Source organism: Arabidopsis thaliana, chromosome 5 (assembly GCF_000001735.4).
Source record: "Arabidopsis thaliana chromosome 5, partial sequence".
NCBI classification, from domain to species: Eukaryota; Viridiplantae; Streptophyta; class Magnoliopsida; order Brassicales; family Brassicaceae; genus Arabidopsis; species Arabidopsis thaliana.
In genome coordinates this window covers 16,756,544-16,781,790 of record NC_003076.8, presented here as the reverse complement: position 1 = coordinate 16,781,790, position 25,247 = coordinate 16,756,544, and the positions used below count along the sequence as shown (strand labels likewise).

General features: G+C 35.2%; 9 protein-coding genes, 4 long non-coding RNA genes and 1 other non-coding gene across 16 annotated transcripts; 7 read left to right on the top strand and 7 right to left on the bottom strand.

Moving 5' to 3' along the window:
• Positions 1-366: 366 nt before the first annotated feature.
• On the bottom strand, positions 367-2,148 carry AT5G41920 (GRAS family transcription factor). The gene has a single exon (NM_123557.4). The coding sequence runs from the start codon at positions 1,807-1,809 to the stop codon at positions 592-594; it is 1,218 nt and encodes a 405-aa protein (NP_199007.1). The 5' UTR covers positions 1,810-2,148; the 3' UTR covers positions 367-591.
• Positions 2,149-2,495: 347 nt separating this feature from the next.
• Positions 2,496-4,100, top strand: MED10A (Mediator complex, subunit Med10). 3 transcript variants are annotated; one of them, NM_123556.3, is made up of 6 exons: positions 2,496-2,563; positions 2,749-2,970; positions 3,043-3,123; positions 3,202-3,307; positions 3,381-3,470; positions 3,560-4,100. In NM_123556.3, exons 2-6 carry the CDS (start codon positions 2,759-2,761, stop codon positions 3,629-3,631), a joined length of 561 nt encoding a protein of 186 aa, NP_199006.1. In that variant the 5' UTR covers positions 2,496-2,563; positions 2,749-2,758; the 3' UTR covers positions 3,632-4,100. The 3 variants fall into 3 exon arrangements, with proteins under 3 accessions (NP_199006.1, NP_001331138.1, NP_001331137.1); NM_001344426.1 differs by lacking the exon at positions 2,496-2,563 and adding an exon at positions 2,606-2,645 and having other exon boundaries at positions 3,560-3,982; NM_001344425.1 differs by having other exon boundaries at positions 2,496-2,970.
• Positions 4,101-4,265: 165 nt separating this feature from the next.
• On the bottom strand, positions 4,266-4,736 carry AT5G41908 (uncharacterized protein). The gene has a single exon (NM_001344424.1). The coding sequence runs from the start codon at positions 4,506-4,508 to the stop codon at positions 4,353-4,355; it is 156 nt and encodes a 51-aa protein (NP_001318726.1). The 5' UTR covers positions 4,509-4,736; the 3' UTR covers positions 4,266-4,352.
• A 1,392-nt stretch (positions 4,737-6,128) lies between these two features.
• Positions 6,129-6,271, top strand: MIR166e. The gene has a single exon (NR_143320.1). It is a non-coding gene; the product is annotated as a microRNA ath-MIR166e precursor (primary transcript).
• Positions 6,272-7,565: 1,294 nt separating this feature from the next.
• On the top strand, positions 7,566-7,891 carry AT5G06275. The gene has a single exon (NR_142904.1). It is a non-coding gene; the product is annotated as an other RNA (long non-coding RNA).
• Positions 7,762-8,034, bottom strand: AT5G06255. The gene has a single exon (NR_142903.1). It is a non-coding gene; the product is annotated as an other RNA (long non-coding RNA).
• Positions 8,035-9,891: 1,857 nt separating this feature from the next.
• On the bottom strand, positions 9,892-12,856 carry AT5G41900 (alpha/beta-Hydrolases superfamily protein). Its single transcript, NM_123555.3, has 4 exons — positions 12,207-12,856; positions 11,500-11,834; positions 11,203-11,402; positions 9,892-10,551 (listed from the first exon to the last, which is right to left on the bottom strand). The coding sequence occupies exons 1-4, from the start codon at positions 12,757-12,759 to the stop codon at positions 10,224-10,226; spliced, it is 1,416 nt and encodes a 471-aa protein (NP_199005.1). The 5' UTR covers positions 12,760-12,856; the 3' UTR covers positions 9,892-10,223.
• A 2,232-nt stretch (positions 12,857-15,088) lies between these two features.
• On the top strand, positions 15,089-17,580 carry AT5G41890 (GDSL-like Lipase/Acylhydrolase superfamily protein). The gene is made up of 5 exons (NM_123554.3): positions 15,089-15,363; positions 16,075-16,205; positions 16,337-16,579; positions 16,903-17,170; positions 17,267-17,580. The coding sequence occupies exons 1-5, from the start codon at positions 15,111-15,113 to the stop codon at positions 17,497-17,499; spliced, it is 1,128 nt and encodes a 375-aa protein (NP_199004.2). The 5' UTR covers positions 15,089-15,110; the 3' UTR covers positions 17,500-17,580.
• Positions 17,515-20,945, bottom strand: POLA3 (DNA primase POLA3). The gene is made up of 17 exons (NM_123553.6): positions 20,844-20,945; positions 20,615-20,742; positions 20,478-20,528; positions 20,199-20,374; positions 20,032-20,109; positions 19,823-19,934; positions 19,514-19,598; positions 19,354-19,405; positions 19,201-19,262; positions 19,006-19,121; positions 18,795-18,916; positions 18,587-18,655; positions 18,393-18,450; positions 18,228-18,301; positions 18,070-18,121; positions 17,905-17,984; positions 17,515-17,779 (listed from the first exon to the last, which is right to left on the bottom strand). Exons 2-17 carry the CDS (start codon positions 20,718-20,720, stop codon positions 17,717-17,719), a joined length of 1,356 nt encoding a protein of 451 aa, NP_199003.5. The 5' UTR covers positions 20,721-20,742; positions 20,844-20,945; the 3' UTR covers positions 17,515-17,716.
• A 269-nt stretch (positions 20,946-21,214) lies between these two features.
• AT5G41870 (Pectin lyase-like superfamily protein) lies at positions 21,215-23,082 on the top strand. The gene is made up of 5 exons (NM_123552.2): positions 21,215-21,645; positions 21,738-21,858; positions 21,940-22,114; positions 22,184-22,254; positions 22,337-23,082. The coding sequence occupies exons 1-5, from the start codon at positions 21,301-21,303 to the stop codon at positions 22,972-22,974; spliced, it is 1,350 nt and encodes a 449-aa protein (NP_199002.1). The 5' UTR covers positions 21,215-21,300; the 3' UTR covers positions 22,975-23,082.
• Positions 22,448-22,805, bottom strand: AT5G06245. The gene has a single exon (NR_142902.1). It is a non-coding gene; the product is annotated as an other RNA (long non-coding RNA).
• AT5G06235 lies at positions 22,962-23,814 on the top strand. The gene is made up of 2 exons (NR_142901.1): positions 22,962-23,008; positions 23,266-23,814. It is a non-coding gene; the product is annotated as an other RNA (long non-coding RNA).
• On the bottom strand, positions 23,073-23,840 carry AT5G41860 (uncharacterized protein; the record flags this gene model as incomplete). Its single annotated transcript, NM_123551.2, has 1 exon — positions 23,073-23,840. One exon carries the CDS (start codon positions 23,838-23,840, stop codon positions 23,262-23,264), a length of 579 nt encoding a protein of 192 aa, NP_199001.1. The 3' UTR covers positions 23,073-23,261.
• Positions 23,571-25,093, top strand: AT5G41850 (alpha/beta-Hydrolases superfamily protein; the record flags this gene model as incomplete). Its single annotated transcript, NM_123550.2, has 7 exons — positions 23,571-23,814; positions 23,992-24,115; positions 24,191-24,252; positions 24,333-24,468; positions 24,556-24,631; positions 24,716-24,781; positions 24,875-25,093. The coding sequence occupies exons 2-7, from the start codon at positions 24,000-24,002 to the stop codon at positions 25,091-25,093; spliced, it is 675 nt and encodes a 224-aa protein (NP_199000.1). The 5' UTR covers positions 23,571-23,814; positions 23,992-23,999.
• Positions 25,094-25,247: the final 154 nt, after the last annotated feature.

Sequence of the window (25,247 nt, the reverse complement as noted above, 5' to 3'; positions counted from 1 at the left end):
AGTTTTTGGTTTTTGTTTTCGATTTTTGGCTTTTGCACTACATCTTTCTTTTAAAATTGTACAAAAAAAGAAGAAAAAAGAGACAAGTATCCTGAATTTTCTAAGAATCTCAAGTTGTATGAATTCTAGATTTGATTTAAGAATTGAAGGAACAAATTAAAAACCAGTTTCACTAAATGTAAGAAGTTGATGGTCTCATAAAAATTCCACTTGATGTTTTTCATGAATACTATGAGAAATGATGATTTTTCATGGTGGTATCGTCTATGATATTAGACCTTCTATTTGTTGTAGCTGACTTTATTAACAGATATGTGTATAGTCATAACCTCTTATGCTTATTGAGTTATTTAACATGAACCTCTCTTATGCATATAGTTATCTAACAAGAACCTCTCTTATGCATATAGTTATCTAACATGAACCTTCTCATTTTTAGTATCAACAACCTTCTCATTCTCAATATCAACAACTTTTTGCGTCAATGAAGACTTTTTTTTATCGTAATTATCGTAATTTGTTTGGAAATATTTTCAAAACAAAAAATCTTAATGATCACTTTGCAGTTTGCATTATAAAATAAAAATAAAATCAATCGAACGGCTGAGATTTCCAGGCAGAGGCAGTCAAAAGCGAGAGATCCTTCCAGCCAAGACGGAGGGTTCCATTCTCTTCAACCAAAGTATATCCATTCCACGGTAACATACCCAACAATAAACCCGCTTGTGTCGCCGGGTTACCCCGAAGCGAAACAGGTCTAAACCCGACCCGGCTCAGTTCTTCTTTCCACTTCATTCTCTTCCTTCTTCCTCCTCCGTGCGCCACAATGTTTCTTATCTCCGTCCCCAAAACAATCTGCTCCACCGTGAATCTCTCACCACTCTCTTCACCCAATCCATCTCCTAGCGCGTCAAACAACGCGCTATAATAATGCAAAGCCTCCACGAATCTTCCTAAAAAGCTTCCTCCATCGTCGTAGCTCAATTCTTGCTCCACCACCGTGATCAGATTCGGTTTCAGCCTCCGTAGAATCTCCAACGTCTCGAGATTGTTCCCTGTAACATCATATAACCGGTGCTGCATCCAATGAACCACCACAGCTTCTCCTTGTCTCGTTGCGAGTTGGCTCGGATCGATTAGGTTTCCGATTATGCCTTCAATTGGATGAAATTCGAAAGGGAGGTTTAACGATGATGCGAAATCGGCGAGTCTCCGGCCAGTTGAAGCGAGTAGATCGGAGGAGGAACCAAATCCGGTGATTCGAATTGATCGGAGTTTTCGAGGACGTGAAGCGAGGATGTGAAATAGAGCCGGCCATTGAAGACCTTGCATAACATCGAGATCGATGATATGAACGGAATCTTCTCCGTCAAGCGCCTGAAAAATGGCTTGATTCGCCGTGAAATGTGAGAATTTGATCAGAGGACTAACGGAGTTATAAGTCTGCAAGGCGGAGAAGATTTTCTGAGACTGAACAACAGTGAGTGGTTTCTCGGAGAGGGGAGAACACGCGCCGGAGAGGTAAGAGCTGATCACGCGCGTTTGTAGCGCTTGAGCGAAGTAAGCGACGACTCGCTCCGGCGAGGAACCGAACGGAGAACATATCTCGGAGATTTCGGATAAAAGTGTTGAAGCTTCACGGAGATGATCAGTAGCTACGTATTCGGCGCATTGGAGGAGTAAGCTAAGGAGTTTGATTGCGGCAGCACCGTCGTTTTCGAGTGTTTCTTCGGGGAATTCGATACGGCGTTTAGCGGAGGAAGGATCGTCGGAAGATGGGAGATCTCTGTCTATGCGTTTTGTAGTCATGGAGATTTTGTGAGAGTGGAATCATTGAAGAGAGAAGAAGAAGAAGCAGAAGATAGAAAAAAAAGTGGAGATTCGAAAAGAGAAAGGGTTCGAGAGAGTAATGACAGGAATTTTGAAGAGTGAAGACAAGATAGTATTTTGGATGGATCAGTTTCTTGAAAAGATTTTTATCTTTTTTGCAAAAGATTCAATGTTATAATCAAGTGCTCTTTGTGAAGATTACAGCTCCTTCGATTACTCTTTTTTTCTTTTCTTTTTTCTTTCTATTTACTTAAAACCATTTTTTTATTTGTGAAGATTAAAACCAACGAAACCAAGTGAACAAACCCAATTGGAAAAGATTTGGTGAACTCTCATGTTAATCGTTTATGTGTAGAGACTAGAGACATTAAAAATGTACCACTTAACCAGAGAGATTTAATTTGTCAGTTGTTTTAGTTGAATTTGATTTGTAAAACAGTTGTTTTAGTTGAATATAATTTCACACATTCATTCAAAAAAAAAAAAAAAAGGTCTCATGGATTGATACTTAACCAGAGAGATTCAGAACCATCTCCACCTTTTAAAATCAAAAGTTCAAAACAATAGACCCATTAGTTTAAGTAACCGTAAATGGACATGACTTAACTCCATTGAAAACCATATAAAAGCCCAAAGGCCCATTAATGACTACAACAAATTCAAAACTCGATTGTTAATTTTCTTTTGACCACTTTGACTTTGCGCCTGTGATCTTCTTCTCAAATCCATCCATGTACGCTCTCTGAACTTCTTCTTCTTCTTCTTCTTCTTCGTCGGTGGTCCTAGGGTTTCATCGTTCCCAGAAATTTCATCCAGTTGTGTCAATTGGAATTGATCTCTACATAAATTGTTTCCCTCAACCTCTATGTTTCCGTGATTCAAAACCCTAATTTGTGTGTGTTTTAATCGCGTTTCTAGTTATTCGGTGATGGATCAAACACAGAACACAATCGCCGGAATTGGTGAAATCAACGGTTCGATAAAAACCGAAATCAATGCAATTGCAACCGTCGACGATTCAAATGAGAAGCTGAACCAAATTATAAACTCGAATCAGAAAATTTTAGAACTCCTTCATCAATTAAAACTCACCGTCTCTTCTTTCACACCTGCTTCTCAGCTTCACCTCCTCCAACGCCTGTAACTTTTCTTCTTCTCTATTGATCCATTGTTTTGAGTATTGTGTGATTGAAATTTTGTCTCTATCTGCAGCAATTCTCTTGTGATGGAGCTTGATAATATGGCTAAGTTGTCTGATAAATGCAACATTCAAGTCCCCATTGAGGTTCTTAAGTGAGAACAAGTCCCTTTTTAGACTCTTTAGAGAATTTTTGTTGCTCTCTTATGTTTATATATCTTTGTTTGTTGTAGCTTGATTGATGATGGGAAGAACCCAGATGAGTTTACAAAAGATGTTCTTAATAAGAACTGCATTGCTAAAAATCAAGTTACAAAGGGAAAGAGTGATGCTTTTAAGGTGACTCCTTTTGCTCTACTGGTTCTCTCAATTTGGCCACTCATGATTTTAAAGTCGACATTGTTTGGTACAGGGTTTGAGAAAACATCTCTTGGAGGAGCTTGAACAGGCTTTTCCTGATGAAGTCGATCGGTATAGAGACATACGTGCTAGTTATGCTGCTGTAAGTTGTTGACGTTCCTTTGTTTCTCATCTGAGATAGTTTCTACAATAGTTAGTCAAGGTGATAAATTTATTTTCATTTGAATTCAGGAAGCAAAACGGTTGGCTCAAACGCAAAGTGTGTTACCAAATGGGGATGCTAAGGTCAAGAGTGAGCTATAAGAGCTATGAATCTTGCCTTTTAGAATAAAATTTTCAAGTAGATCAATGAGGATGTAAACGAACAAGCCTTCTTGGAATTTCTATAACATCCGTTGGTTCTTTTGCACTTGACTAATATAGTTTGAGAATTTCTCCTTAGCTTTCTGAGGTCATGACTCATGAGGCTGTTAAATAGTCACTCATAGGTTACAAATAGACTAGTCTCTTAGTTCTATCGATGGGTTTTGTACCTAGTATGTGATAGATTCCTATCAGAGACATAAGATTTGCTTTTTACTAGGACGATTAATCTTGGTTCTGTATAAGATAATCTTCTTGCCGAAAGAAGAAGTGATATGGCTTTGCATTGAGTTGGTTGCAATTTCAATTTTTGTCTTATCTCTGGTTAAAGGAAGCTTCTCATTATCTTTAGCTGTAGTAATGTTAACTACACAAGCATCGTGTTTAGATTGGCTTCTGTTTGACCACTCTCCAACTAGAGGGTGGTATTTATATATTGATGGTCTGTGTGTTTAAGCATTGTGTTACTATTTCCAATAGTTCTCATCACCGAAAACCATGCTCTCAAAGATATATTTCCTTTTCTCAACCATTCTTACAAACACATTTTGATAAATGTCTTTGATCACTTCCTTCACGCTTTTACTATTTCAACTACCAAGGGATCATACAGATTTGTAGTTTAATCAGATACTATGGCTCTGCTTCGTTTAATCAGACACTATGGCTCTGCTTTTATAGTCTCCATATCAATACTTGGTTCTCCTGCAGCTGCAGAAAACCAGTTTTCAGTGACACCATGTGAGCTGTTGTAAAGAAAGATGAAGGACGCGGTTCTGTCCATAGGGAGGAGGCTCAAGAGACTCGTAACCGGCATCCAACGTAATGCTTGGTGTTGGACCTGGCTCGTCTATTCTGAAACCATACAGCGACCTTTTGGGGATGCAGAGTCAGCTAGTGAGCTAAGTCCTGAAGAACTTTGAGTCTACCTCCAACATGAACAGCAAAAACTTCGAAACACAAATGAGTTTGGTGTGCCTCTGTTCCATTAAAAACTTAAAAACGCAAATGAGTTTTGGTGATATATGTTATGACAATCGAAATGATTAGTGAATATGATCAAAGAGTAATAATGTTACATATCTTAGTGGTAGAAAGTAGAAACCTATAACCAAGTGGTTTTGGTCTAATGGTAGCTTTCTATGACTTTTTAAAGATTTGTGTTTCATAGGATTTTCTAAAGGTTGCGAAGTTGATATTCCGATAAAAAGATGTATGAGTTTCGATCTAAAATTTTCCGAATATTACCTAAATAGATAAAAGATTATTGTATATCAATTTTAAATAATTTTTCTATGACTTCGTTAAACGAATTTGTTTTGCAATATTAGATGAAAGAATACTCATAAATCAAAAACGTAACTCCTTCTAAAGTATTTAACATTGCTTTCAAAATTTGTTTTAGTAATCGTGTTCTTGATACCGAAATACGTAAGTATCAACGAAAACACATTCGAACCAACTAAACCTCAATCTGTTTTTACTTTGATCTTCTCTTTAAACTTTGGCAAAAAGTTGCATGTAATTGTAATTTGTAAATGTAGTCTTTGGCTGAATAATTTTCATTCATAAAAAAAAAAATGTCGGTCTTTCTTACTAGTTATTATGTATTGTACCTATGTAGAATATTTGTGTATTTGTCAAATACTAATTTAAAATTATGTATTTGAAAGTATCTTTATTGTATGTGTGGGTAAGGGAGAGATGGGAGGCATGTGATTGTCACATGAAGTAAATGAGGACGGTGAAGACACTTCTCTCTCTCTCTCTCTAATGACATCTTCGTCAAATCCAAACCTAATCATGTTCTAATAATTCACCACTCTTCTTTCTTTTTTATCTTTCATTCATTTACCTATATTGGGTCCTTTCTCAACTAATCTTTTGACTTTCTCATTAGACACCTTGACTTAATTTTGGTCATTATAATAAAAACGATCCGACGACTATAGACTTTTAAGGTTTTAGTTAGTAATCATTCAAAATCAAATATATTCAAGAAAAAATAGTTGACTCCTTTAAAAAAAAAACACGAGATAGTTTTACGTTCATTTTATTCCAAGAGCTAGAATATTGACGACTCACGGATTTACATGTGAAATCATTATTATTAGATTCAAAGATGAACTAAAAAAAGAGGTGGAAATAAGTCATCAAATTGTTTTTATCATTATGACTTTAATATATGTTTGTTCTTTTCGACTTTTCTATCTTTTTCGAATTGCCTTTTTATTAAGCTTTTGTTTTTTTTACCCCCTACATTTCCACAATCTTTTCCTAATAATATCCTCCCTCTCTTCTTTTCATCATTGCTTTCTTGTCTCCTCCTCTTTCAGCTTTTATTTCTTTATAAATTAAGCTCATCTCTCTCTCTCTCTCTGTTAAAAGCTAGGGTTTTCTTATATGGAGTCCATGTTCTTCAGTGAAGCTTTTCCTTTTGAGGGGAATGTTGTCTGGCACGAGGCCCTTAACTTAGATCTATATTTGATTATATATATATGTCTCTTCTTTATTCATTAGTCTATACATGAATGATCATTTTACGGTTAATGACGTCGGACCAGGCTTCATTCCCCTCAATTATATCGCTTCGATCTTTCCTTCTTTGAGTAAACTATCTCCAGGTTAGATTTGGTTTCATTCATCTTCTCTTTTTGTGGTAATTGGTTTAGCTTTGTTTCTTTGAAGTTCAAGCAACTTCAATTTCTATGGATGGTAATGGATTACTTTGTTTGGTTTTGCTACGAACTTTTTTAATCTCAAGTGATGAATTGGTTGTATAGGTTAATTACACAAGTTTGAGGTTGATAGTTGACTTCGGAATTAATTTTATAGCTAGAAGAAAACAAGAGCAGATTCTTACTTTGTGTATCATGTATATGTACGGAGAACAAATATTCATAAACTTAGCAAACCGAGTTTTGATGTATATTATGCTCAAAATCACAGAAAAACTAGTTAAAACGTAATTCAAGATCGATGTATATACTCAATAAAGTCTTATTTGTCAGCTTTTTCGTAAATATATTATTAAATTATTTTATTTTTGGTTGTTTCTTGTTTCATTTCCTTATATATTTACTTATCTATTGTTTCAAAAAACCTGAATTTATGTAAGTGGAAAGAATTAGAAGAATAAAGAAGGACAAGTGGAATGGGATAAGAGAAGCAGATGCTTGCAGGAAAAAAAAAAAAAAAAGAGAGAAGCAGATGCTTTGCTTTAGGTGATGCTTACAAAAAATTACTTTTAATAGAATTTGAGTGAATTCTCTTCTTGTTGCATTTTTACTTTATATCTTTGGAAACGTATGATTCACAAAGGTGAAACTACAGAATCAATCCTATTTCACTCACTCTATAAAGTTTCGAATGTGTCTTTACAGCGAAAAGAAAAAAGATGAAGTAAAAAAAAAAACTTATTCATATGATTGTTCTAGATAACTTTGTAAAAACCGTTTTGATCTTTCTAACTTTTATAAATATAGTTGCATGTTTAACTTGTAGTACTATTTATCTTATTTAAAACACACTTTCAGTTATGTTTTTACATTTGTCCAACACCGGTTATATATAATTAATGTAACAAGTACATTTGTTATGTTTTTGTCACTATACATCATTCATGTTTTTTTGGGTGAAACTATATATACCATTCATATTATCTTTAATTGTCTCTCTCTTTTTTTTTGCATATTAATTAATTTAATTCTTATGTGTATATATATATGCCTTAAGATGCGACGAGTGTTTATTCATGCAAGTGAATACAATGGGATAATGTGGAATAACATTCGATCTTGAAAAGATATATGCTTAAGTTTTTAAACCAACTACACTTTCTTTATTGTTTTATTTCAAAACATTTATCTACCTAGCATCTCTCTATCGTCTTTCTTTTAATTTATAGATATATAGCTTAGTTTACTTTCAAAAATTTCTAGTCCCCATATTTTTGAGGAAAAATACAGATGTACTATGTTGTTCCAGATATATGTCTCAAACTCCCAATGTATTTGATACGTTCTTTGAAGCCATTGAAGGAACATTGATGCTTATAAATGTGGTAAAAAAAATAATTGAATGTGGTCCGGGCTAAAGAAGACAAAAACAAAGACAAAACACATAAGTTTGGTGAACCACTAGCTACTGCCATTCTTAATTTGGCTAATACTAAAAATACCAAGATGTTGCGCAGGGGGTAGTTGAAAGAAAGTAAGTTAGTGTAGGTGTGTTAAGAATTATGTTGGCAACCCCGCAATGATCTTTAGGCAACATCCAATAGAACCTAAGAAAAAAAAAATCTGCATTTTGATATGTTTGTAACCCATCTTGACTCGAACAACATTTGATTTTTTTTCCACTTATATGAGCACATGATCCAACCATGCTCCGATATCACTTTTCTAAGTTTTAATTTCAAAATCCATTTCAAATGACATCACAAACACTTTAATATTGTAGTTTATCATTTATCTAAGTAGATAGGAATGCTATATATAAAATGCCACTCGAACAATCATAACTAATGGTAACTATAATCATTGGTTACTTCGCCTATACTAGGCATAACACCATCATATATGAAACAAATTTATATGAAATATCTTTTAATACAAAGAAATATTCAAACACATTCACAAAACTTGTACATGCTATTCATTATAAAGCATCTTCAAGAAATACAAAACAGATATATGTACATTTTCAAGGACACCAAAATCCACAACACCCTTCACGTTAATTTGTCCTACCATGTTGAGGCATTTTGGAATCGATAAGCTATTTTGCAAGATTTTCACTATCGTTATGTAACAGTTACGCGTTTCCGGTATCTTCCGAGGATTGGTGCAGCTATCTTTCGAGGAATCGTTTGTTGAAGAGTAAATAAAAATTTTATAACAAGAATATGAGGTAAAGTTATTTAGGACACTCATGTGGTGATTTACACGAATCATATGAAGTTCAAATCAAAATATATATTTTTTTCGTTTCAGAATTCGAACTAGTAAGTTGACTTTCAACGACTAGGTATCGTGACCTAAATAATTTCTCCCAATCCTCAAATTGACAAAATATATGTTGAGTTTTGGATACCATTGTTAGAGCTTGGCTTGGGTGGTCAGTGGTTTTTCGACTGAGCTGACACGCTACCGAAACATGTATTCTTGATAGGTTCCTTAGGCACTTTCGTGTATTTGATGTTGATACGGAAGCTAAGCCATCGGAAAGTTTCATACGGATTTCATTACCGACCATACCTAATAAAACTTTACCGCAACACTTATTTTTATCAATAATTATATATAAACTATATAGTTTTTGAAATTTTATTTTTGATCAACGTGTATTCTGACAGTACATATGGTATTACTTGTAATCGTGAAGGTATTTTTCTTCGTGAATGCATTCAATAGGCTCACACAGAGTCATAGTCGAACTATAGACTGATAGAGACTACTTGAGAAGTAAACTAAGCCCACGTCTTATTTCACCATCATAGAATATGGTTATGGTCGGCCCATTTCATTTAATTCCCTCTCTTGTCGAAAATCATTTCTTTTGTATTTCTTCTTTTAATTTGTATTTTAATATTTTTTCTTTCTAAATTAACTAATTTTCTAATCCATGGATATGAGATGATTATGACAAATATAAAAAGTACATCTATTGACAAACGGTTCTTAAAACTGATTACTAGGACCGAAACTAAATCTTACCACTTGGTTAATTATCGAACATTGTAATATTATGAGTCGCTCTTTCACATGTTGCACTCAAATCTTATTAAGAAAAAAAAACAACTTCGAATATTCATGTTATTCTCTTAATTAGTCACCGAATTTGGTCTAACATCGACAAATATTAGACTATTCGATAACACACAACCACTTCATATATATCTTTTTTGTTTGGTTTAAAGGATCGAATATTTTCAGTGGTCTAAGAGAGGCTGCTACATTCTTTTCAAAAAAAAAAAAAAACAGAGTCTTAAATTTTTTCTTTTTGATGAGGGAAAATAAAAACAAGATATTAGTTGAATATATATAAGCAAATTATACCTATTTTATTTTTGGAAAAGGTTATATATGTTCGTTAAGTTTCTTAGAAACTCTTAAACAAAATATACCAAAATGCACAAAAGCCGTTTAAACAAACATTACTTGAATGATGAATCTGACTGGAAAACAAATAAAGACCATTAATCACCGATTTTTTTCTAACACCGACAAACATTAAAGTATTCGATTACAATCACATAAACTCTTTGTATAACCGGAAGTGGCTCTCAAGAGCAATACACGTATGTGAAAAAAAAAAAAAAAAAAAAAAATCAATACACGTATACTCTAATTTTCTTTTATAAAAAGAAAAATAAAATTAGAGGCTTGACATTTTTTTCTTTGGGAAACTAAAACAAAATCTTCATTGAATAGAAAACGATATCTATCTAACTTTTGTAATAAGAAAAATATATACTTAATAGAAACAGAAAAAAGAAAAAAAGAGTTTCATCACTATAAAATATATTCACTTAAGTTGATTTGGTTCTTTGCCAAATGAGCTCAAGCTCTCGTGCAAAGTCTTTTTGTCGGCCGACGACAATGGTGATGTGGTCTTTGTCAGGGATGACGTGGACAGTGGCACGTGGCACTTTGCTCTTCACACTGTAACTACACTCCACAGGAATGAGCTCGTCCTTGCCACCGTGGAAAATGGCGACGTCGCAGTCCACATGGTCACGGACATGGTCGAGATACGAGTCGAGCTTGGCTCCTGACCCGAAGATGATGTTGTGTAATGTGTGAAATGATCCATTATGTGTGTGACATAAGAATCCTTCTATCAAATACGTTCGCATCCTGCATACATAGAAAGAAAATAAATTAATTTATATGGCGTATAAATAGTTAAAAGTTATACATATACTTATTAAGATATGAAACGACAAAATGGAATTGAATGGGGCCAAATAATGGAGGAGACACGGTCGTTATAAGTCGCTTTCTATGTTTCAAGGCAACTTTTTCTACTACATAAAGCTATTAGATTGCATAACTCGTCTATTAATTCCTAATATGGTATCACATAATTTATGTAAGAACCACTATAGTGTACCAATCAAAGATTATTTACATAAAGAAAAAAAAGTTGTAGGTTCATTAAATATAACCATTCCGAGTCAACTTCAAGGTATTGAAGAAGACGAGTGGTTGGTTCATTAAACGTATAGACTTTTACACATTTCGTTGTTCTCCGAACGGACGAACAGCATGCACTGTAATATTTGGGTTGATTTTGCTTATTCTAGTTATCCAAATATTGTGGACGTAACTTCTCTGTTCTAGATGTTGCTTATTCTAGTTTCCAAAGACCCGAAACTTCTAGAGTTTATCACCAGAAAAGAAAATAAAATCTATTCTAAATAAATTGAAACGTGATTAAGAGCAAGTTTATTTAGGTTTCCATTTATGACATATAAAAAACCTTGCTATGAAAAAAAATATATGTACCTGTTTAGGGTAAGGAGGCGGGTGACAAATTCAATCAATTGATGGTTCTTGATAAGGACAAGGCCAATGGTGCGGCCTAGGTGCTCATACCAGCTAAGCACCGATGCACCAAACTGCATCGGTGGCCAAACTTCCTTCCGAGCCACTTCCCTCATCACGTATTGCGCTGGTTGGACTCCCTTTGGCACCTTGTAATATGGCTGCCATATTATAACCACTTATTGTCAATTAGCATTAAGTCGGAAGCTTATTATTCCTCGAGTATCGATTCGTAGAGGGTATGTATAATTGACTTACAGGAGCCAAAAGAGTAAGGGATTTGATAGCTCCCGGATGTTTTACTGCGAGTGCAAGAGCCAAAATGCAGCCTAGGGAATGAGCTACTATGTGGAACGTTTTGAGCTTGAACTTAGAGATCACCGATTTCTCAATCATCTCCAAATGTTCTCTTAAAGTATATAATGAGTCATTTGGCTTAGGACTTCTTCCATAGCCCAAAAGATCGACTGCGATGAACCTATAGTTCGATTTGGCTGAATCAGAAAAGTTTGGGAAGAGAGTCTCCGTCCAAAACGCGGATGATGATACAAAACCATGTATAAACACAACGTTGTCTCGGGCCTTCTTGTTATCTGCACATATTTTACATATATTTCATTTATTTTATATGTTACCTTAATATATTACCTAAAATAAGAAAACTGTTGTGTATCCGATATCGGATAGCGACAAGTAAAATATAGTAATGAGTATATTAAATTCTAGTACTTTTTACGTAACAACAAATAATGTAGAACCCTTTGAATCATATAATTTGATATAGACTAGTAAAAATGTTATAATTCTTGTAAGAAAATTTATTTTTGTAATTGCTGATTTTTTTTAAGCTAATGTTAGCATTTTACAACAAATAACCTTTGAATCATTTATTTCATTTATATTTGTTTGTGTGTATATATATAATATACATACAAATAAATGTAGGAAGTGGATAAATTAATTACCTTTGGGTTGTTGAACTTTAACAAACAGAGAATCTCTGTTGGTAGAAGTAAGCCAAGAAGTGCAGAAACTGCAATGGCAATCCGACCATCTTGGAGCTGTCGAAGATTTCTCAATCACGGTAGAATTCAAAGTCATTAATCTCTTTTTACCTTTGCTAATCTTTTTCTTAGACTCATGATGATCACAAGATTCCACCACATTGCCTCTCATGATCAAACCCTTATAATTAAAACATTTCACGGACCTCACGAGCTTAGAGAGCCTCGTTAGAAGTGAAGGGCCACGTGAGTAAAGCGTGTCCGAGATCTCATCGAAATGGATCTTACTTCTTGTTAGAGACACAACCTTTGAGTACCCGCCTCGTTCCGACACTATGATCTTCTCGGTCTTGGCTTTAGCCTCTGGTGGAGAAGAGCAGTAGCAAGGTTTCCTCTCGGATTCCAAGAAGTAATCCAAAGTCTTGTAAGTGTAACAAAGCAAGAAATCAGCAATGTCGAGGAGAGCGAAGACAAAGAAGCCCACGGTGCGGTTGAGCCACCGTGCAATGCCCATGATGTTGTGGTGGTGAATGTTGAAGAAGGGATTTTATTTGAATCTTAAAAATGTGTGTTTTGAGAGGGTTATATAAATTGATGATGATGATAAGAGAGAGAGAGGGTAATTTATAGTAGAAGACAGATATATGAATTTATTGTTTCATTTAAAATAATTTGCTGTCCAAACTCATGAAATTGGGTGGAGGTTGAACCTTTTTTTGCAAACCTAAATTAAATATTTATTTTTAATTAAACTTTTTCATAATATGTTTATAATTTGGAATGTACTATATTAATTTATGGTTTGAGAGACTTTTGAGGTCTAAAAGTACCAATTAGGTAACTACTATGACTTACTAGTTTATATATTTGTTCCTATGAAAATACTGTTTTACATATACTAAAGTCTGAATAACAAGTACTGTTTACCTTGAAATAAAAAGTACTCTTTAATATGATTTACTATTCATGTAAAATTTTGTGGTTTATCATCTTGCGTTTATCTTTTGGAGATTGTGGTATATTGGCTCATGTGAAGTAAAAAAACATGTACCAAGGTCGTATACGTCACTGAAGACACCGGTGGACCTTTAACAGTTAAATTAGAATACAACCTAATGCTTGAGTATTGATCAGATAAACAGAGAGATAATTCCAATGCAATTCTTTTTGAGTATTGGAACGTTCTTTTTTTTTTGTTTTTGAATCTAATATTAAATTAAATTCAAAAAAACAATATAGTTTTTACATCAAGTGAAACGTTTGTTTGATAAAAGCTTTGATAATTTTTTTTTTTTTAAATTAACTTCTCGACACAAACCTAATTTGGTTTGAACGTTACAGTATTTCATATTGTTACTTCTGTTATTATGATTTTCATATATTGCTTTGGTATGATATATTTAAAGTAATGTGTTTTTCTTCTTTAAAAAATAACGTGTTTGGTTTTTAAGGCATTGTTCTTTCCAAACGATCTGTCGGATCGAGGAATAGCTGCATCATGTCAATTTTCTTTCCGCCTCCGACTGAGTTCCTCCTTCGTCCTATTGGGGATATCGTGAGAGCTCGATTGAATTGCATGCTTACACACTTGTTCTCTTATATGAAATTTTAATTACTTTTCCAAGTTATTTGGGGATATTTGAATCTCCTGCTCAAACCCCTCCACGGAGATTGGGTAGTCTCAAGGTTGAATCTGAAGAATAAGGACAATGATTACTTTTGTACCATCTTGGGAGATGCATTATGTATGTGCCATCACATTTCAGTTTTCTATTAAATGATGTAGAACATCAGTTTTTGTTTTTTTACATATAACCTGGAATCCCGGATAAAAGTGACGTGGAATGACAATTTATAAGAGGTCTATTTTGGGGTCGATATATACATGTGTCACAACTTGAATATAGTCATTACATGAATAACCAAATTTTATTTTTAAACATCTTTTAAGTTTTAACATTATGTATATATATATATATATATATAATGATAATTTACTAAAATAAATTAAATCCAATAAATTTAGTATTTATAATATACATTTAGTTTATTTTGGTAAAACAATAGCTTTAAAACTATTTATATAACATTTAACAAAAGCATTCAAATAAATACCATCCTTAGTTTATTTTTTATAAACATTAATTGTGTGTTTTCTTACCAAGAAAACATTTTTAGTTGCATTTTAAAGGTTTTTTAAATTTATAATTGTAAAGTTTAAATGTTTGGGTTTTGTTTGAATCCCGACATAGTCAGGTATTGTATTTAGTTGAAACTAACCCACATATATATTATATATATTGAACATAGAGGCTGCCAAATATATATATTGAACAATAGAGGTATATTAAAAGAAAATTTCTTTAGCGTTATTATTATTTTTTTTTTTTTGGAGACAAATTTCTGTAGTGTTGTTTGAGAAGAAGAAGATATGAAGAAGCGTGTTCGATGAGTCACATGTGCCATTAATTAAGCTCTTTGCCATCACTCTCTTTGACTATTAACCATCTAAAAGACAGCCTAGCCTAGCTTGTTGTCCTATTTATAACATTGATTACAAACTTGGAAGTCAAAAATCGAGATATTCTTTATAAGTAACTTAGGATTATTTTTGAGATCATGTTAATGTCATATAAGTCGAGTATATGTGCACACAAGACGAAACAATTTTTGTGTTACACGACCAACAAAGTAATAATAGTGTACGTAGAAGAACCATGTGCTATCTTTTGAACAAGTCATGCTGTAACATACGTAAGCAAAAGGAATGGTTCAAAAAGTATTAACGTAATCAAGTTTATTTAACCAAACAAGTCTCTTTCGTTTCTTCCTACCACATTGGCAAATATTTTGAGAAAGTTAAAAATGGATTTCACTTATAGATGTTCTCTCAAGCCTTTCAATTGCACTTTTCTTCTCCTTTGGCTATCACATTTTCAGGCTGCTCAATCGTTCACAAACTTCATATTTGGAGACTCATTGGTAGATGTTGGAAACAACAACTATATCTTCACATTGTCAAAAGCTGATTCTTCGCCTTATGGCATCGATTTTGCACCTTCCAACGGCCAACCCACGGGAAGATTCACTAATGGTCGAACCATTTCCGATATTGTGGGTATGTAATATGTTTATTTTAGAGGCGACATAGAACATAGATCTTATTTTTTTTTTTTTTTTGTTTATATTCACTTTAGAGCTTGTTAGATATTCGACCATATATATATCTGATACAATATTCAAAAAAAACAATCACAAGTAATAGATTTAAAACATTGCATATGTTTTTACAAAAAATAATAACAATAATTAGTATTTGTTATATATATATTGCCCTGCCTTAGTTTATTCATTCAGAAATAGTGAAAGCGAGTACTACGTAATTAGAAATAAATGTGCTTGATTTAACGGTTAGTTACAATAATATGAATTTAATTCTCTAAAGTATCTAACAGAACAAAACCCTTGTACACACTTGAAGTCAACTAATTGATAAGCTGACTCTTCTTAAAGCATGTAAAGTCATAACTGAATTGGATTGGACCAATAAATTAGTTAAGAGTAATTAAAATTTTGTAATGTGAGAGAAGTCAAAGGCAAATTCCATAAATGCAACATTCATGGAGTTTGGTAAGGAGTTCTATTTAATTTTCATAATTTAGTAAACCGTTTCTGAATTGGTCCTAGCTCTCTTCAATCACTCGATGTTTTTCTTAGTTTAAGATGATGCCACTCTGTGTTTATTTGTTTTACACATACTACATAATCATTACTCATAAATATAAGATAGACTAATATATAGTTTTATTGGAATAAATTAAAACATTAGGTGAAGCCTTAGGAGCAAAATCACCACCACCACCATATCTTGAACCAAACACTGAGGCTAACACAATTCGCAATGGAATCAACTATGCTTCTGGTGCTGCTGGAATCTTGGACGACACTGGACTTCTGTTCGTAAGCTCCATCTACTAACATTTTCAAATAAAATTTATGTTTATAAATCGATAATTTTGTGAAACAAAAATAAAATTTTAAAACTAGTTTTTTATTTGTTACGAAACGAAAATTTTGCGAATATGCGACAGATCGGGCGAGTTCCGCTGAGAGAACAAGTGAGTAATTTTGAGAAGAGTAGAGAATATATGGTAAGAGTGATTGGTGAAAATGGTACAAAAGAGATGTTGAAGAATGCAATGTTCACAATCACAATTGGATCAAATGATATTTTGAATTATATTCAACCATCAATACCTTTCTTCTCTCAAGACAAGCTCCCCACTGATGTCCTACAAGATTCTATGGTCCTCCATTTAACCACACATCTTAAGGTAATAAAAAATAGTACATTACTACTGTATAGACAAAAATGCTACAAATTCTGTTACCTTGACAAGTCTGAGTCAAACATTTATTATGATCATTTGTTATCATCACTTATTCACTTGTGTCCAATATAGTTGATTCGTGGTGAAATAATAGAAAGAATTACATGGGTCCGTTGATGCCTTCGTTTAATGTTTTCATAAATATCTTTGCGCAAAAAAAAAAAAAAAACATAAAATGTTTTTGCAAATTTTTTACAAGCAAGCTTACAATAAGCAGAACGTAAACGTAAACACAATCTAAATCGGTGTCAATTGCGTGTTTACAGCGATTGCATCAGCTAGGAGGTAGGAAGTTCGTGGTGGTTGGAGTAGGGCCACTCGGTTGCATACCCTTTGCTCGAGCGTTGAATTTAATACCAGCCGGAAAATGCTCCGAACAAGTCAACCAAGTAGTCCGAGGTTATAACATGAAGCTTATACACTCTCTTAAGACATTGAACAATGAGTTAAGATCCGAAGATTACAACACTACATTTGTCTACGCCAACTCTTACGACCTATTCTTGAAACTAGTTTTGAACTATCAACTATTTGGTAAGAATTAGTTTTTTTTTTTTTTTACTGATTCTAGTAGCGACGGATTCATTGATAAAAATCTACTGAAACGTTTAATTTTGAACTTTTTGGAAGGCTTGAAGAACGCAGACAAGCCGTGTTGTGGCGGCTACTTTCCACCGTTTGCATGCTTTAAGGGACCTAACCAGAACTCAAGCCAAGCAGCTTGTGAGGACAGGTCCAAGTTTGTCTTCTGGGACGCGTATCACCCAACCGAAGCTGCAAATCTCATTGTTGCCAAAGCACTTCTTGATGGTGACCAAACTGTGGCTACCCCTTTCAACATCCGCTATCTTAACGATCTTTAATTACAAAACTAATATCGGTGACTCGGTGTGATTCATTACCATATAAATATATTCAATCACTCGCTCAAAGGCTATAATTTTCTTAGGAAACACCACAACAAGATAGAGAGACTCTACTGATAGATTATAAAGCTTAGAGAAACTTGTACATTACAAACTGAACCAAACTGAAATCAAAACTAAGACTGAAATAAGCAGGTTATAAACCTTACTAAGGTCACCAGCTGAATGAATCCTTAGTCTTAGCAATCTTGGTTTTGTATGAACTCTCTATTTCTTCCTGCAGACATTGCAGTAACATATTACAACTCTTTCCACAACTACATCAGAACCGTTTTACTTTTTTTGGTATGATCAAGCACAGTTTAAAAACCGTGGGTAAAAGTAGAGAAATGGGATATTTACCTTGCATGATTTTAGTAAGGGTTCTAGGAATGAGGATCTGAAGAACTTTATTGATTTCCCAAGTAAACTACTATCTGAATCTGCAAGTGTTAAATAACTCATATTAACTATGATAGTAAACTCTAATCCAAAACAATTCAACACTGATTCTATTTGAGAACATACCATCATCATCCACGTCCATTCTGAGGCCACCGGAATTGATTTCTTCTATTAGCTGAAAATCATTAGAAGATGAAGTATAAGCTTAAGGAAAAATATCTCTCTGATGAAATAATTCAGATCCACACTCTAGCGTATCACATTATCTATTATTAATTTACCTGTGAAAGAGTTGGAACTGCCAATGGATCAAACTCATCACAGTTATTCGGGTCAATAGGAACACAGACACGACCTGAAAACCAGACAACATTCATACATTGAACTAAGTATGAATATGAGAGTAATTACCTGGTAGGATATATTCAAGAAACAATGAAAGGGACCTGTTTTTGGATGGACGCAGAAGGGTGCCTTAAGCAAATGGTTCATTTGTTTTGAAACCTGCAATAAAAGAAGAAACCATACAACTAAACAGTCACAAAACTTGTCAGTTGCTATAAGATCTAATACGGCGAGGGAATATCTACCATAATAGCACAATGGGTTTATGAAAATTGTAGCATAGAGTAGAACAAACCTCCAAATCAATTCGAGGATACGTAAAGGTGAAGACAATTTCTTCTACGCACGTCCGCAGTGATAGAGCCTAAAACATTATGGATACAAGATTGAAGATGAGCAAAACTAAGATTCAAGTTCATCAAGCTAAAAGCTGAGTGAAAGACAAATAAGGTTTTCACAACACTTAACATACATGTTTTGAATTCCTTTAAAACATTACACACCTTGTTTCTCTTCGATTGAAGAGCTTTCTTAAGTTGTTCCCACCTTAAAAGGCTGGTGGCTTCTTCTGATAGAGATGATCTCGCAGAATTCTCCCACTTTCCTCTGAGGTCTGCTTGAATATCTGTCATGAAGATGCAAATCATTGTAAATGACACAAACTGAGATTAGGACGTCACGTAGGCGGAAAAATACATCAACACTCTTTCATACCTTCATCTGTAATCATCCCAAGTATCTTCTCATACTTTTCTTTGCTTGAGAATATACTTTGAGTTGCTTGTAACTCACCCTCAAAGAAACTCTTAATAAAGTCCACATATGATCTCCTGAAAATCCCAGAAGAAATTAGTAACAAAGACAGTGTTTTTGAAATCAGAAAGGCAGAGGTGATGGAGAAACCCTTACGCAAGAAACGGATGAAGAGAATGACCCATCAGATCGACCTTTTTTGCATTGTTTTCATTTCCCTGTGTCACATAGGCAATAATTGAACTCAGACAATTTCACAATGCCAGAAACCAACAAAATAAACCATCGTTGAGCTCTTGAGAACACTACCTTATAAACACGAAAGTATTCAGCAACTGCTGATCTTTGTTCATTAGTCAACCTGCAGGATTTAATCACACAACGTTTCATTTCATAAAACAGAAGATGAAATGCAGAAAGTGATTCATACACCAAGCGAAGTGAAAAACAATGTTAGTAATTGTTTCACCTTCGAGCTTTAGCATCACAAACCCAACAGTGAACTCCACGACGTCCACTGAAGACCCAGAGGATGTGTTTGAAACCAAAATCCTCTGCAATTGACAAGACCAGAATGAGTGACTACAAGTTTGTTCTATGATAAGACCAAGCAGTCTTGCACATTGACAAACACTAGATCAAGAAGTGAACTCCACAATGACATTCACGTTACAGGGGCTATAAATATTACAAAAACTCATAGGGATGGAAAATCTCAGGAACACTACAAACTCTAGTTGTATCATACATTTGAGAGTTAAGAAAACATTTTTGATACCTCTTAAGGAAGTATCAATGACTTTGATAGCAACTGTCATTAAAGGCCAGCATTTGGAGCAAACATCGGCTCCCGAACAACAGTATCTAACATCATCATAATCTGTTATATCCTGAGGAAACAATATATTCAAGTCAAGCAACAAACTACGTAAGAACAAAAACACAAAACCAATTATACGAAATTCTTAATAAGATATTAAAACTCACAATATCAAAGACTAACTCCCTCTCCACTGGAGTAAACAAATTGGTTCCACTTTGAGCATATGCATGTCTCTTATCCGGCTGAAAAAACACATTTACAAAACTCAAATGAGTAAATCTAGTTTCATAGACCAGCACCAAAGCTTGAAAAACGGATTTTTGCAACTTACATCAACGCTATACACAGCACCAATATCAATCTTGTATGGAAAATTCGATTTGATAGCAGCTTCCATAAGTGAAGCATTCTTGAAAGACTTATACCGCAAATAAACATCGTTTTCAAGCGTAAACGAGAATTCTCTTCTACCAAAGTAATATTCATCACAACCAGGATGTTTCCCATCTACAGATTCACAAACACAGACAAATATACAATTCATCACAACCATTTCTAACCTTTAAAGAGTGTGACAGAAAGAAAGAAAGACAAGTAAACAAACAAGTACCGTGCCCATAAGAAAGCCATTTGTGAATATCAGTGTAAGGAAATAGATTTCCTGCATATATGTTGTTATGAGCGAAAAAAGTCAGATTTGATTTATGAAGAGACATATACCCAAATGTGATAAAGATTAAAACTTGCCGTAGTAAATTCGGAGGTAATGAACATTGAAATCGTTTTCGATTTTGGGTTTTGGGTCATCAATCATCATATCCTCTCCACTGGTTTCAGTCTCCTCTCTCGTCATCGATTTTAAGGTTATTCACTATCTGGGCAGCAAAAAGATCGATTTTTATTTTTAAGTAGAGATTCCAAAGTCGGATTGATTCATATACTGAAACCAAAAAGAGTTAGAGAACAGAAAGCTTACGAATTTTGAAGGAGAAGCTTGACGGAGAACAATGTTGATTACAAAGATTGTGTCATTTTGCTGGAACTTGACCTTTTGGGAGATTTTGGAAATAGCGGGAAAGAAGAAAGGAACTAGGGCAAATTTGGCGCGGGGAAAAACTAATGGGCCAAACTGTAGTTATGGGCTTGCATATTTATTAATTGGCCTTGTTTAGATTACAGTTAAACTGGGATTATGCTGTAAAATATTAAATTGTTTAGATTCGAAGTTTAATTATCAGACCGTTTTAAGCTAAGAGAAGGACAAAAACGTAAGTTAACAATCTCCCTGCTTTTTAGCTTTCTTCGTCCGTGCCATTACTTCTCTCTAGCTAGATCCACAGTAATCAAAATTCTCCGGCGAGAAATTTCCATTGAGATTTTACTCTCTCTCTCTCTCTCTTCTTCACTCTCTACCAAAGTCTCTCGTCTCAGATATGAAGATTTCTCAAGCTCCGATCTCTGTTTTCGTACTCTTCTTGCTCTCCACTGTTTTGCCTCACCATCTCTCACTGGGAGCTCCGATTACATGCTCTGGTATAGTTCCAATGAAACACAGAAACGAGATGCTATCAATTTCGGATTTTGGAGCTGTCGGTGACGGCAAGACCTTGAACACCAAAGCATTCAATTCAGCTATTGATCGGATACGAAACTCCAATAACAGTAACGAAGGAACTCTTCTTTATGTGCCTCGTGGTGTGTATTTGACTCAAAGCTTCAATCTTACGAGTCACATGACTTTATACCTCGCCGATGGTGCTGTTATTAAAGCCGTTCAGGTGAATGATTACTAATTTACATAACTTGATTCAATGATTGTTAGGAATTGTTTGTTTCTACATTGCGATTTCTGATTGTTTGATTACTTTAGGATACGGAGAAATGGCCTTTGACCGATCCTTTGCCGTCTTATGGAAGAGGACGGGAGCATCCTGGACGAAGATATATCAGCTTTATTCACGGAGACGGACTCAACGACGTTGTTATTACAGGTTGTTACTTTTTTTTGTGTCAGCTTAGATGTCGTGGAAATGTATCTTCTAAATCAGATTGTCTGTCAATGCGTTTGCTAGGCAGAAATGGGACGATTGATGGCCAAGGAGAACCTTGGTGGAACATGTGGAGACATGGAACTCTAAAGTTTACCAGACCTGGTCTCATCGAATTCAACAACTCAACAAACATCCTCGTCTCTCATGTTGTTCTTCAGAACTCCCCTTTCTGGACACTTCATCCGGTTTATTGCAGGTTCACAAATCTCTCATGAACTTTAATATGCACTTGGCCATTAGTACTTAACTATCTTTTTTCTTACAGTAATGTTGTTGTTCATCATGTTACTATCCTCGCTCCAACTGATTCGTACAACACCGATGGAATTGATCCAGGTTTTTTTATCAGTTTCTCTCTTCTACTTAATCATGTTGTTACGTTTCAAATCATGACTGATGTGTTTACTAATTACCACAGATTCAAGCTCTAACGTCTGTATAGAAGACTCCTACATATCTACTGGTGACGACCTTGTTGCGGTGAAGAGCGGTTGGGACGAGTATGGCATTGCATACAACCGTCCAAGCCGTGACATCACCATCCGCCGCATCACTGGATCTTCCCCATTTGCTGGAATAGCCATCGGAAGCGAAACTTCTGGCGGAATCCAAAATGTAACAGTTGAAAACATCACTCTCTACAATTCTGGTATCGGCATCCACATCAAGACAAACATTGGCCGAGGAGGAAGCATACAGGGGATAACAATCTCCGGGGTTTACCTAGAAAAAGTCCGGACCGGGATTAAGATCTCTGGCGACACCGGAGATCATCCAGACGATAAATTCAACACATCCGCTCTTCCCATAGTAAGAGGCATAACGATCAAGAACGTATGGGGCATCAAAGTCGAGCGTGCTGGCATGGTTCAGGGATTAAAAGATTCACCTTTCACCAATCTCTGCTTCTCCAATGTTACACTGACCGGAACAAAAAGGTCTCCAATATGGAAATGCTCAGATGTCGTAGGAGCCGCTGACAAGGTCAACCCCACACCTTGCCCTGAACTAAGCGCAACCACACAACAAGGTGGTTCCTGTGAAAACCAATCCTAATTCTCCAAAGCTAAGAGACTACATGTAGATTAATGTAAGTTTTATTGCCATCTTCATAATCAAATCACTTGAGACTTGACTCTTGAGACAATCTATATAGACTACTAATATAATCAAATTATAGACTTAAGGTTTCACAAAACAAAAATCATATTCTACTGAATTTGTTATATAGACAAAATCATCTTCATCATTTTCACATCATATGGATAATGATATTTATTTACCAGAATGTGCTTCTCTAAATGTTCCTTAGATTCTAACACAACAAACTCGAGTTTTGTTCTTCAGACCAAATGGTTGAGAAACTTGCGAATCTTTCTCCTGAACATATTCTCTTTACGCTTTACTAAATTCACCGTAATCTTCTTGGAGCTATGATCCTCCTCCTCCGACGCGAAGGAACCGACAAAGATCTTAATCGCCGGAATATCTACGTCTGTACCTGTCGCCTTGACTTCTTCGCTGGAGAAGATCATGTCGTTGCCGTAAGAGATCTGAAGACCACGTCCCAACAGCTCGTGGCATGGTTGGCGTTTGAAAGGAGCCGTCGTCGTTAACGGACGTCTAGGGAAATGACGATTGATCGGATGGAAGTTGACGAAATTCACCGGCACTGTGACCTCATCGGATTCGGAAAGGCTTGGGTTTGTGGAATCTGGATCGGGTTCGGCTGATGAAGTGGTGGTTAGGCTTTTGTCGATGATGTCATTTCCCGGCGTTGAAGAAGCGACGGAGAGAGCCAACGTGAACAAAAGAACGGTGACGGTAACGGTAACGGTAACGGTAGCGGTGGGGGAGGCCATTGTTTTGGGAAGAAGGAAATCTGAATTGTCAAAGGTATGATAAACGGTGTTAACTATCATTAACGTTTTCTAAAATCGACAAAAATAGTTATGGGCCTGTTTTTAGTTCAGAAGCCCAAGTTTTAGTGGCCCAATTAATTTGGCGCGAAAGTCAAATCCTATATCCCATTTTCCTTGGGGATTTGAGTCAACTGTTGTCTGAGATTTCCAGGTTTCTCGATGGCTTCACGGAGGAAAAGAAGAAAGGTGAATGAAGAATCAGAGATTCCATGTTCGCCGGTCGTTATATTCGCGCACGGTGCCGGTGCTCCCTCTTCTTCCGACTGGATGATTAGGTAACTACTAATCTTCTTCTGAGTTTATTCACTTAGTCTGAATTTGCTCAATATATGTTTGTGGGTTTGATGTAGATGGAAGGAAATGTTAAAGAAGACATTAGAAGCTGTTGAAGTGGTCACATTTGACTATCCTTGTGAGTGAATTTTCTGTGAAATCATAAATTTTTATTATTCATACTTTAAAGCTTAATTCAATTGTGGAATTGATGTGTAGATCTTGCTGACGGGAAAAAAAGAGTAGCTCCGAAAGCGGAGAAATTGATAGAGTTTCATTTGAATGTTGTTAAAGAAACTGCTGCTAAATTCCCTGGTCATCCTTTGATATTAGTTGGCAAATCAATGGGTTCTAGGTACATTTCTTCTTGTGTCCAGCTCACACACGTTGTTTTGTTTGGGTATGTTTCAATGTTTAATGTGATGTTGTTATCACCTTGCAGAGTAAGCTGTATGGTTTCAGCTGTGAATGAAGATGTTACAGTTTCAGCTGTGATATGTTTAGGATATCCACTTAAGGTTTGAGATTTATGTCCGTGAAAAGTTGATTCCTGTTCTCGTGAATGTATGAATGAGCAATTTAAGGGTATACGTTGATTTCAGGGCGCGAAAGGTGCGATAAGAGACGAGACTCTACTGGAAATGGGAGTCCCTGTGATGTTTGTGCAGGTATTTTATGCAAAAGTAACATAACTCTTATGTTGTTGCACATGAATGAATTATAATTGGGTCTTTGGATTATGAATGTTTTTGTATCAAAAGGGAAGCAAAGATCCGATGTGTCCTCTGAATAAGCTTGAAGCTGTTTGTAATAAAATGAAAGCTGTGACTGAGGTTCATGTGATTGATGGTGGAGATCACTCCTTCAAGATTGGGAAGAAACACCTTGAAACAAAGGAGTTAACACAAGAGGAAGTCGAAGATGTCGCTATGAAAGCAATAGCCGCTTTTGTCTCCAAATCTCTTGCTCAAAGCTCATAAGCATAGTCAAGGTTTAGAGGCTTGTGCTAAACTACATTTTCTTCGCTTGCCTTGTACATAGCTTCATTCAACTCTTAATGGGCTAATGCTTTCATTTTTATGCCAAATCTAGTTTTCTTAATTTGTAATGGTAAACTGGAGTTTTGGTTAGGTT

What these genes read in the sequence shown, in the direction of transcription:
- AT5G41920 (NM_123557.4), bottom strand. Translation starts at nt 1,809, where the DNA reads ATGACTACAAAACGCATAGACAGAGATCTCCCATCTTCCGACGATCCT.
- MED10A (NM_123556.3), top strand. Translation starts at nt 2,759, where the DNA reads ATGGATCAAACACAGAACACAATCGCCGGAATTGGTGAAATCAACGGT. An exon ending in CTTCACCTCCTCCAACGCCT is followed by an intron (nt 2,971 to 3,042) that starts GTAACTTTTCTT and finishes CTCTATCTGCAG; the next exon opens with CAATTCTCTTGTGATGGAGC. An exon ending in GTCCCCATTGAGGTTCTTAA is followed by an intron (nt 3,124 to 3,201) that starts GTGAGAACAAGT and finishes TGTTTGTTGTAG; the next exon opens with CTTGATTGATGATGGGAAGA.
- AT5G41908 (NM_001344424.1), bottom strand. Translation starts at nt 4,508, where the DNA reads ATGCCGGTTACGAGTCTCTTGAGCCTCCTCCCTATGGACAGAACCGCG.
- AT5G41900 (NM_123555.3), bottom strand. Translation starts at nt 12,759, where the DNA reads ATGGGCATTGCACGGTGGCTCAACCGCACCGTGGGCTTCTTTGTCTTC. An exon ending in TAAAGTTCAACAACCCAAAG is followed by an intron (nt 11,835 to 12,206) that starts GTAATTAATTTA and finishes AAATATGTGCAG; the next exon opens with ATAACAAGAAGGCCCGAGAC. An exon ending in CGCCTCCTTACCCTAAACAG is followed by an intron (nt 10,552 to 11,202) that starts GTACATATATTT and finishes CTATGTATGCAG; the next exon opens with GATGCGAACGTATTTGATAG.
- AT5G41890 (NM_123554.3), top strand. Translation starts at nt 15,111, where the DNA reads ATGGATTTCACTTATAGATGTTCTCTCAAGCCTTTCAATTGCACTTTT. An exon ending in ACGACACTGGACTTCTGTTC is followed by an intron (nt 16,206 to 16,336) that starts GTAAGCTCCATC and finishes AATATGCGACAG; the next exon opens with ATCGGGCGAGTTCCGCTGAG. An exon ending in TTTGAACTATCAACTATTTG is followed by an intron (nt 17,171 to 17,266) that starts GTAAGAATTAGT and finishes ACTTTTTGGAAG; the next exon opens with GCTTGAAGAACGCAGACAAG.
- POLA3 (NM_123553.6), bottom strand. Translation starts at nt 20,720, where the DNA reads ATGACGAGAGAGGAGACTGAAACCAGTGGAGAGGATATGATGATTGAT. An exon ending in ATGGCTTTCTTATGGGCACG is followed by an intron (nt 20,375 to 20,477) that starts GTACTTGTTTGT and finishes GTGAATCTGTAG; the next exon opens with ATGGGAAACATCCTGGTTGT. An exon ending in TGGGATGATTACAGATGAAG is followed by an intron (nt 18,917 to 19,005) that starts GTATGAAAGAGT and finishes TCTTCATGACAG; the next exon opens with ATATTCAAGCAGACCTCAGA.
- AT5G41870 (NM_123552.2), top strand. Translation starts at nt 21,301, where the DNA reads ATGAAGATTTCTCAAGCTCCGATCTCTGTTTTCGTACTCTTCTTGCTC. An exon ending in CTGTTATTAAAGCCGTTCAG is followed by an intron (nt 21,646 to 21,737) that starts GTGAATGATTAC and finishes TGATTACTTTAG; the next exon opens with GATACGGAGAAATGGCCTTT. An exon ending in CACCGATGGAATTGATCCAG is followed by an intron (nt 22,255 to 22,336) that starts GTTTTTTTATCA and finishes TAATTACCACAG; the next exon opens with ATTCAAGCTCTAACGTCTGT.